General features: G+C 38.8%; 2 protein-coding genes across 3 annotated transcripts; one reads left to right on the top strand and one right to left on the bottom strand.

Moving 5' to 3' along the window:
* Window positions 1-3,468: 3,468 nt before the first annotated feature.
* nek12 (NIMA-related kinase 12) lies at window positions 3,469-7,234 on the bottom strand. Its single transcript, XM_061684990.1, has 2 exons — window positions 6,262-7,234; window positions 3,469-3,743 (listed from the first exon to the last, which is right to left on the bottom strand). The coding sequence occupies exons 1-2, from the start codon at window positions 7,223-7,225 to the stop codon at window positions 3,538-3,540; spliced, it is 1,170 nt and encodes a 389-aa protein (XP_061540974.1). The 5' UTR covers window positions 7,226-7,234; the 3' UTR covers window positions 3,469-3,537.
* A 568-nt stretch (window positions 7,235-7,802) lies between these two features.
* pin4 (protein (peptidylprolyl cis/trans isomerase) NIMA-interacting, 4 (parvulin)) lies at window positions 7,803-9,892 on the top strand. Of its 2 annotated transcripts, none has more exons than XM_061684992.1 (4): window positions 7,803-7,924; window positions 8,170-8,234; window positions 8,297-8,416; window positions 9,599-9,892. In XM_061684992.1, exons 1-4 carry the CDS (start codon window positions 7,888-7,890, stop codon window positions 9,755-9,757), a joined length of 381 nt encoding a protein of 126 aa, XP_061540976.1. In that variant the 5' UTR covers window positions 7,803-7,887; the 3' UTR covers window positions 9,758-9,892. The 2 variants fall into 2 exon arrangements, with proteins under 2 accessions (XP_061540976.1, XP_061540975.1); XM_061684991.1 differs by having other exon boundaries at window positions 8,167-8,234.
* The last annotated feature ends 530 nt before the right edge of the window (window positions 9,893-10,422 follow it).

The following is a 10,422-nucleotide window of genomic DNA, read 5'->3' as shown; positions in this document are numbered from 1 at the left end:
GTGTCATTATCCACAGCGAAACGAGTACCGTATTTTCACGACCATAAGGCGCAATTAAAAGTCTTACATTTTCTCCAAAATGGACAGGGCGCCTTGTAATGCGTGTGCGCCGAGTTCTAACATCTATAAATGTTCCGCTTGACTTTTTTTTTTTTTTATGTTTTTATTTATTAATTTTTTTTTTTAGCATTTCCTGCCGACACGCTGCTTACGCAGAGGAAAACCGGATATGGCTGAGGACAGGGGAAGGGTGCGTGAAGTAGGACGCTAAAGCCACACCCCAGTAGGTATATAGCGCCGGGGTGTTTTTTTTTTTTTTTTTACCACTTGACCCACTGGGAGCATTTCCGGGGTGTGCATTGTGTAAAACAACATCGATTTGGCTAAGGACCCCCGAAAATGACACCTACAAAGAGACACGCTTACGAAGCACAGTTTAAACTGAAAGCTATCAGTTACGTGGAGGAACATGGGAATCGAGCAGTTGTGAGAGAATTCAAGATCAATTAATCCATGGTTCGCAAGTGGAGGAAGCAGGAAAACAAGCTTTGCCAAGTCAAGAAGACGAAGCTGAGTTTCCGCAGAAAAAAAAGAAAAACAAAACACGGAATCAAGGCGAGGTGGCCCAAGTTAGAAGACCAACTCGAGCAATGGATTAATGAGCAAAGAACAGCCGGGAGAAGCGTCTCTACAGTCACCATTCGACTGAGTGCAATAACTCGGGGCTTGCCATCATTCCGGGAGGCTTGACGAACCACTGGACATCCGTGTAAACAGGGCGCAATAAAGTACAACCGAACTCAGTTTTGCTCCCGCTGCCTTTTTAAAAACATTGTTTTAGCGTGCATGCATGCTACCGTATGTTTTAAGCTAGCGTGTGTTTTCCCATGCCTGCGCCCAATAATACGCCTTATGTATGTGTTAATGCAGAAATAGACCCCGCAGGTGAGACTGGGCCTTTTAATACTGTGCGCCCTATGGTCGTGAAAATACAGTACTGTACTGGCATGGGATGAAAGGCTAGTCTCCAAAGAAGAAGCCATTAGTCCTTAAGAAACAAACACAAAAAATGCACACAGGGACAAAGGCCTTACTTTTTGTAGACATGTCTTGTGGTCTGACGAAACTAAAATGGAACTGTTTGATCATAATGAACATTATGTTTGGGGGGAAAAGGGGGACGCTTGCAAGCCTGAGAACACCATTCCAACTGTGAAATACGAGGGTGGCAGCATCATGTTGTGGGGTTATCTTCCTGCAAGAGGCACTGGTGTACTTCACAAAAACAATGGCATCATAAGAAAAAAATATTATGTGGAAATCTTGACGCAACATCTCAAGACATCAGCCAGAAAATATAAGCTTGGGCTTAAAAGGGTCTTCCAAATGGACAATGACCCAAAGCATACTGCCAAACTGGTTACAAAGTTTCTGAAGGATACCAAAGCCAATGTTTTGGAGTGGCCAGACATGAAAAGGCATGTGCGAGCAATGTGGCCTACAAACTTGGCTCAGTCACACCAGTTCTGTCAGGAGGACAGCCAACTATTGTGAGAAGCTTGTGGAAGGATATACAAAATGTTTGATCCAAATCATACAGTTCAAAGGAAATAGTACAGAATACTAATAAAATGTATGTAAGCTTCTGACTTTGAAGAAAGTAATGAAAAATTGTCTAAAAAAATCCTTCTTGTCTTAAAAAAAATCCTTCTTGTCTTAAAAAAAATCCTTCTCTCATTATCCATCAATCCAATCAGGGTTTATACTGTCCAACTCTCATATGGTCAACATATTTGTAATCATCATGGACACACTGTGTGGGAGGGAGGCCCATAAGAGAAAATGTGTCTACCATGAATGATTAATGGTGTGTATGCAAAATGAAATGCATGTTTTCCAAACGTAATGCAAGCGGGTGAATGTTTCGTAATCTCTAGAGCGATTGTGTCGTGATAAACCATGAATCTGACATTTCCGTTAAGATGTTCAGTCTTGAGACTGGTACATACAAAGCCAACTAAGTCATCTTACTATATTGCAGACATGAGAGTTGGTCACATTTTTATGATTCACAATCTCCCAAAAGTCCAACGGATGCTTACATTTATTGCAGAGATGTTTCCAACTATATATATATATATATATATATATATATATATATATATATATGGTAAATGGACTGCACTTATATAGCGCTTTATCTACACTATCACAGTGCCCGAAGAACTTTACAAAGCCTCACAGTCACACACACACACATTGATACACCAATGGGCAGCTGCTGCCATTTATATATGTGTGTGATTAACTAGCTGAATACAATTGTGTTGAGTATTTTTTGTGGTAAAATGACATATTTCTGTAGCTTTAATTGGCTGGTTCCCATGCGCATCTGCATTTGTGTGGGCTTTGTTACCAGTAACTACACTCACTTCACTTCACAGTTCCCACAATGTGACCTTTTATCCATATTATTTATGGCAAGCTAAGTGGACTGTGATATCTAACACATTTATTCTATGACTTATTACTCACTTTCAGTTTTAATTTAAGATGTTTCACAAACGTAGGACATTTACTAGTCTTTTAATGTGATAGTAAACACCTATTGGCTATTATTAAAAACAAAATACAGTTAAACATTGGCATTAATTTCATTAATGCGAAAAAGAGGTGGAATTATATGCAAAAAATTAACATATTCAAAGGATTGATTGATTCGTATGTAGGGTTGCAAAATTCCAGGATTTTTTAAAATTGTAAACTTTCATGGGAATTTAAGGAAATGTATGGAAATTAACAAGAATTTATGGGATTAAATGAGAAAAAAAACATGATTTTTTTTTAAACTGAAGGTTGTCTCTTAATAGGGGAATTTAAATATGTTATAGTTTAGGTAAATATGCATTTTGGATAATCCTGACTAAAACAGCCAGATTTCCTGCAAGTACATACATTTTACATGAATCTCTGTTTATGACAAAAATAATGTTTAAATATGCTTGGATATAGATAACCCTCAGTTCCCATGGCTGCCATGAAAAGTTTCCAATTGTGAATATTTCCAAAATTCCACATCTTAAATTCCCATGGAAATTTGACATAAACATTATGGACATTTTGCAGTTTTGCAGCCCTACCCATATGCTGTAACTTGATCGCTTCTATCCTCGTCCTAAGTGCTTTCTTCATTGCGGTTTCTTCGCTGTGTTGTCCTGAAACTCGTAGGATAAATCATTTACATACATGGGATTTATTAGTCACCCAGACGGATTTAATCCTCGTAACCAATAAAACTCAAATCTTGACATAAACATTTGATAAAGCCAGTCAATGCCCAAATTATTTTTTTATGGCTCTGAGTACACCTGCAACTGCATACAGCATACAGTGAAGTGTGTTTGGCTCCACCATAGTTCGGACAACAACGTTGCAGACACGTGTTCTGAAAAAAGCTTCTGACATGAATGTCCTTTTAATGATGTAGAATATTGATATTTTTCTCCCAGACATAACATTCTATTTAAATGTACATTTTTAGCCATTTTCCTTCAAGGACTTCAGTGTGACGACCATTCCTCCAGCATCACAGAACTGAAACTCATCCAGGGAATCATCGTGTGCAAGAGAGGAAGTGTGATTTCCATATGCCACATCCACACACTCGTCCTTTTCCTCATCTTCCTCAAAGTCATCCGAATACTCGACTTGGTCCGCAACATCCTGACAACACTGTGAAAACACTGTAAGAGAGAACAATGATTAGTTTACCCTGATATGTGTTTAGCTGTTATTATTATTTTTTACAAGTTTATACAGAGTGGCTTCATGACAAACTCTATGAAGGAAATAATGGAATGCATGCAATCAATAATTTTGGAAAACTGAAAAAAACATTTCTACAATACTTTATACAAAGTAGCTTCATGACAAACCATGAAGGAAATAATTGAATGCATGCAATCTATAATTTTGGGAAACTGAAAAACCAAGGATGATTTATTTTTTTTTGCTGTTAGAAATAAGAGTGTTTAAGAAGTTTTGACTCTCGAAAATATGAAGCAGCTAATGTCTACAATTTGCTGCCTGACGGAGCAGTACATCAGGGAATTACTTCTTTTAAGTTAACTGCACAACATCTGAATAACAAGCAGAGGTGAACATTCTTGTTACAATGACAATGTGTTATAGTTTTGAGGAACTGGTGGTTTCGTACACATTTACATTTCATTCACCACATTAATGGCTGTAGCAAGTTTGTACTTCTCAGATTTAGTCAGTACCAAGCTAAATGCCCCTGATTTGAGGTTTTTATTTCTGTTGAGACAGTTTCGAGTGCCCACTCGAGACTTCTTTGAGTGACTCATACATGTTTTTCAGCAGCTAAAAGCCAAAACGACCATTGTGAAAAAGCAAAACCCTAATCACCCCTTCCAACAGGTGGAAAGACTACATTCTATGCAAATATGAAAACCACCATTCAGTGCAAAAAAAATAAGCAATCACAAAAAATAAATATCAAGCCAATAGAATTGAATGCTCTTAAGGCTTTATTGATTCAAGCCTTGAGTCACACCTCTTAATCAGTCAATTGGCTTTGACCACAAATTTCTCCCAGAATCACAACTCTTCATCTTCCTATTGTTGACAATTCTGTCTGACCCTCTGAAGCAGGGATGTCAAACTTGTAAACTTGTTTTCATCGCAGGCCACAACGCTGTCATTGTTACCCTCAGGGGCTGGGGGGTGGTGTGTGTGTGTGTTATAATGGTGAAATTGCATAAATGTATAAATGTATAATCGCTAGTTTGAAATATTTAATGCGTTTCTTTTTAGGAAAATACAACATCAATAGTTTGTCTTCATTTTAGGAAACGAAGGATTTTAGACATGTGCAACAGTAACAGTTTGAATTAGTATGGTGCAAAATAAATGTTCTTACTTTTGGCTTGATCCGAATAGCCAGGAGAGGCTTTTTAAACGCCGCTGGAAGTTACGTTTGTAAATGAGTTAACTGTGTTTGTTTACCAAACAGGCGTGTGGCTCTGTCTGTTATACTTCTTATGCCTTACCAAATACTGTATTTTCTGTGTGGGAACACATAATGGGTCCATGAATTCCTTTTTTTAAATAATAATTTTATGGCTATAGTTTTGAAAAGAAGTTAAGGAAAAATTGTGGCAAGCTTTCATAGGGGCCATGTATAATAAGGTGGAAGGCTGGATCTGGACTAGGGGCCTTCAATTTGGCAACCCTGCTACTAAGGTGGTAATTTTCCAATTGCGTATGCAGGCTCCCTCCAGTCTAGTGGTTGGCTACTCAGTGTGTGTTAGGTTGTTAATTTCTTAGCAATGAAACCATCACATCTGAAACACCATCTTGTGTTCAGTTGTCTTTAACTTTTAAGTATAATGCATTTGGTACTTGGAGAGCTAAATATGTTTTGAGGTGGTATTTGGTGTAAAAAGGTTGAGAGCCATTGCTCTAAGGTACAGATATCAAACTGGTGGCCCGGGGGGCAGATCCGGCCCACCACATCATTTTATGTGCCCCGCGAAAACAAATCAAAATTGCTCATTGTGTTATGGTGTAATACCATTGAGAAATTTGCAAGCATTGTTTTGTTACCAATCCCCCTTTGAAAAGAAATTTAATAGTTGAAAAACATGTTTTTATAGGCTTCTGATTTCAAAACTGGCTATTAATCAATGTGTTTTGCATGTAATTACAGTATATGAGGTAATCTTTCATTTATGTGGGTTCACAGTTGTAGCGGCCCTCCAAGGGAAGTCATAACTACGATGTGGCCCGTGACAGAAATTAGTTTGACACCCCTGCTCTAAGGTATAGGTGTCAAACGCAAGGCCCGGGGGGCAGATGCGGCCCGTCACATTATTTTATGTTGCCCGCGAAAGCAAATCATGCTCGGCAACTTCCGTGATTTTTGCTAAAATCTGTACCCAAATTCCAAATTGTCATAATAATAAACAATAATGTTGAGATATTGCATTTTTATGTTACCAAACCCTTCTTCTACAGTAACTTAAACAATACTCGAACAAACTATTATCCTTGTCTTCTGATTTCAAAAGTAGTTATCCCTCAATTTGTTGTGTAATGGTAATAGGATTTGGGGAGTAAACATTTATATGGTTTCACTGTTCTAACGGCCCTCTGAGGGAAATCATTAACTACAATGCGGCCCTAAACAAAAAATTAGTGTGACACCCCTAAGGTTCTAAGTGTTCCATTGTAAATTACCAGCGAGCTCAGCTGAATGTTGACTTTGTTCCTCTAAAGAAGACAAACTTCCCTCCTCGTCCTCGTCAAAGTCATCAGGGTAAAGGCAGCCACAATGACACTGTCCACCAGCACAGGAACCATCCTCCTCTACAAGGCACTCCTCATACAGTGTGTCATGACATTGAATATGGCGTAAGTGATCTTGCACAAAGGCACTGTCAACAATACTGGCAGCGCTTGGTCTGTTTTCCGGTTCAGTGCATAACATTTTTTGGATTAAAGAGGAGATGTTTTGGGAGTAAAGTTCAGGCACCGGATCGTACTTTCCTTTGGTGATCTTGTAAAAGAGACTGATGAGGTTGGAGGCTGTAAATGGAGGCGTGAGAGCACAGAGCTCATAGAGCAGGCAGCCCAGAGCCCAGATGTCACACTCGGAGCTGTAAGGCACATCCTGGCAGAGTTCCGGGCTTAGGTAGCAGGGAGTTCCGATACATGTGGAGGCCATGTCGGCTGTGCTTGACATCACTCTGGATACCCCAAAGTCGCCTACCTTCACCATTCCTTGTTTAGTTAGCAACACATTTGAAGTTTTGATATCCCTGTGAAGTATTTTAGCTTTGTGTATGTAACTCACAGCCAGGGTGACCTGCACAAACCATCCCATGACCGTGCTCTCCATGAAGAATTCACTTGGTTTCCTTTCTTTGACTCTGTCATCTAATGTCCCGCCATCGCAGTAGTCCATCACAATGTAAATAAAGCCGTCATCAGGGCTCACGAAAACCTCACTGCAGTTCACTATGTGAGGCTGCTTTAACTTCCTAATGATCTCTGCCTCTTGAAGAACTGCCCTGTTTGTCCGTGTGCTCTCCAGTTTGATCCTCTTCACTGCATGCAACCTCTCTGACTCAGCGTTTCTCATCAGGAAAACTTCTCCTGATGCTCCTCTGCCCAAACACATCACCTTCTTGTACTTCTCCATTTTCCCAGACACAAGTCAGAGCTGTTAGGCGACCTGCACTAAACAAGAATGCTGCGCCATGAAGTTTTTTTTGTGTTGCAGTTGCTATGGAGACCAGGCGCTGTGAAAACTGAGACGAGAGTCCTTTGTGTTCTGTTAATAAATGTTTATGGATTCCTTCCATTTGTATTCTTCTCCCAAGTTGAATCTGTTAGTGTGCTATGGGCTTCTTTAGGCAAGTGGGTTGTTTATTAATTCAATACATTTGTTATTTGATTTAAAAAAAATAACGACTTAAACTCTAGAATGATGCTAAACCAAAATGCCCCCCCCCCGGGACCAGACTTAATGTACATGTGTTTTTTGTGTCCCAAATATCAATGGTTATTAAATTGTAACCTATAGGTACTGCTAATTTACTTCAGAAAATAATGTGGAAAAAGACAAATAATTATCATTTATGTATTACATAAGTATCTGCTTAGGAGAATTTGAAAGTGGCAGAACAATCGAATTGAGAACTCATTTTGTGCATGTCAACAACACATTTTACACTAGATGGCGGAATAAATGTACCAATGTTCCCCGTAGAAGAAGACAAGTCTACTGCGCATATACAACAAAACAAGAAGCGTGAGTGTGTGCTAAAAGTGTGCTAAAATTTCAGTAAACATTTACTTAAAATGCCACCAAAGGGCAAGGGAGGCAAGGGTACGAAAGGTTCGTGCTCTCTTAGTTGTGCATTTTTGCTTAAGATTTGTTATATTGTCTCAAATCACGACTTGCATTGTGACGTAGCTTGCAACTGCACTCATCTATCTATTATAGTAAAGTACGTGGGTTGCTCAATAGAAGTTATTATTGCAGCGTTATTGTCGATTTCAATCATCATCATTATTATTATTATTATTTGTATTATATATTGTCCTGACCGACTCCACATTGCTGAATCTTGTGCTCAGTAGGAGCGTCAGGAAGTGCAGAAACTGAGAAGAAGGAGAAGGCACCGAAAGGAGGCACTGCTGTAAAGGTGGCTACCTCATTCACTGTTTCTTTTCTCGATCCATCTACTCACGTGTACATTGTCCCTAGGTTCGCCACATCCTCTGCGAAAAACATGGGAAATGCATGGAGGCAATGGAGAAACTGAAGGCGGGAGTTCGTTTCAGCGAAGTCGCATCACAATACAGTGAAGACAAAGCAAGACAAGGAGTAAGAAGAGCACGACATGCACCCTTGATTCTGCTCATTCCTAAGCATTCACTACTATGCCTAAGTTCACTTCTGTTCACAATTTAGTATCGTACGAATTCTTCTTTCTGTATATTAGGTAGTAGGGCTTCAACAATGAATTGATAAGACAATTTAGCTCCTAGGATCATTGGGACACACAAACCCCTCCACCACGATAAGGTGACTGCTTCCAGGAGGGGAATTTGAAAATTCGAAATATTAAAAAATAAATAATAATAATAAAACATGGAGTAGCCCCATTATATACTTATCCTCTGGTATATTTACTATGAAGGAAGAGACATGCATGTGCGTGTGTATAGCTCTTCAACGTATTGTACAACGAATGCGTGTCACACAACATAAGATCTGGGGTGGGGTGGGTGACTAGGGCAATTGGGAAGAGACACATTTAAAGTGTACCACAACATGTGCTACATGTGCTATCTAATGCACTTAGATATAAAACTACTATGCAGTTTGATCAAATTTAAAAAAATATTGGTCAGATGTTAAGAATGTGATTTTTATTGTTTATTGTCCTGACAGCTACCTGTTTTTCTGCAATTTAATTTAAAAAAACAAAAAAACTTTTGCCGTTGTTTTTGTGTGTTGGTCGATGACCTAATGGCAAGCTATTTGACATCAACACTAATTGAATTATTTTTTAAATCATAATTTATTACTTTGAGTGCTTGGGTGCTCATCTAACACAACCTGTTTTTGCACTTTTCTGGACTGCCAATTTGAAATAAAGTACTGTTTTTGAATAAAGGGATTAAAATTTTCAAAAAAAGTTTGTCATCTGATTCATCGATTAGTCGAAAAAAATCATCAACCGATTAATCGATTATTAATAATAGTTGCAGCCCGATTAGGTAGTATCGAAGCGCAGTGGATAGCGGTTAGCATGTTTGTCTCACAGTTATGATGAGGTTCACCTGTGATCGTGATGAGGACAAGTGGGATAGAAAATGAATGGATGGATATGGTAGTATCTTAACAGTCCCCAGAGCAGAAAATAGGCACTTATCTATCACATTATGTCATATGCAGTATGACTGATTATTGCAATGTTTTGAAATGATCAGAGAACAACAGAAGAGTACGGAATACTGAATTCATGAAAACATTTTGGCTTATGGTAAATGTTTTGCACAGGGTGATCTGGGTTGGATGACTCGAGGATCCATGGTTGGACCTTTCCAAGAGGCTGCTTTCAACTTGACCATCTCTTCCATGGATAAACCTGTTTACACAGACCCCCCTGTAAAGACCAAATTTGGTTACCACATCATTATGGTGGAGGGGAAAAAGTAATGAGGAGCAACATTAAATTGGGACGTTCAATTTCACATTGTGCTCTATTGTGAATGTGATTATTTCAGTGTTGCTCTGTTGATGCAATGTTTGTAAAAAGGAAATAAAATAAATAAAATGTCTTAGTTAATTGTACACTACCATATTATTTGTTTGCCCATTTACATTCACACAGGTCAAAGTAGTGAATGAATAGTCAAGTCCATTTAAGGTAAGGAAATTATTAAAGTTTGAAGGTTGTAACACTAAGAAATTGCTGAGTCCGTGTGTTAAATTTCTTCTGGCTATTATATAAAATGACAGACATGTTGGAGCCTAAGAAATGTCCTTATTGTATCACATCTACAAACTTGAAAATATGATGTTTAAACAGTACTTGGTGATGCAGCCTTTAACACTATCTTTAAATTTAACCCAATAGCATTAACATTCTGAGCAGCATGGTGAATCAGTGATTTGCACGTCTGCCTTACAGTTCTGAGATTCTGTGTTTGAATCCCAGCTCTGGCCTTCCTGTGTGGAGTTAGCATCCTTCTCCATGTACTGTATGTGAATGATTGTTTGTCTACATGTGCCTTGCGATTGACTGGCGACCAGTCCAGATTGTACCGCGCTTTTGTCCCAAAGTCATCTGGGATAGGCTCCAGCTCACCTGCGACCCAGAT

The sequence above is a fragment of the Phycodurus eques genome, chromosome 9, assembly GCF_024500275.1.
Source record: "Phycodurus eques isolate BA_2022a chromosome 9, UOR_Pequ_1.1, whole genome shotgun sequence".
Lineage (NCBI taxonomy): Eukaryota > Metazoa > Chordata > Actinopteri > Syngnathiformes > Syngnathidae > Phycodurus > Phycodurus eques.
Note: the sequence above shows the minus strand (reverse complement) of the source record. Positions and strands in the feature narration are given on the sequence as shown.

Bases quoted from the DNA above. Each gene is read 5' to 3' on its own strand.
- pin4 (XM_061684991.1), top strand. From the start codon at position 7,888: ATGCCACCAAAGGGCAAGGGAGGCAAGGGTACGAAAG. The intron at 7,925-8,166 runs GTTCGTGCTCTC...TCTTGTGCTCAG, and splicing joins GGGAGGCAAGGGTACGAAAG to TAGGAGCGTCAGGAAGTGCA. The intron at 8,235-8,296 runs GTGGCTACCTCA...CATTGTCCCTAG, and splicing joins AAGGAGGCACTGCTGTAAAG to GTTCGCCACATCCTCTGCGA.
- nek12 (XM_061684990.1), bottom strand. From the start codon at position 7,225: ATGGAGAAGTACAAGAAGGTGATGTGTTTGGGCAGAGGAGCATCAGGA. The intron at 3,744-6,261 runs GTAATTTACAAT...TCTCTCTTACAG, and splicing joins ACATTCAGCTGAGCTCGCTG to TGTTTTCACAGTGTTGTCAG.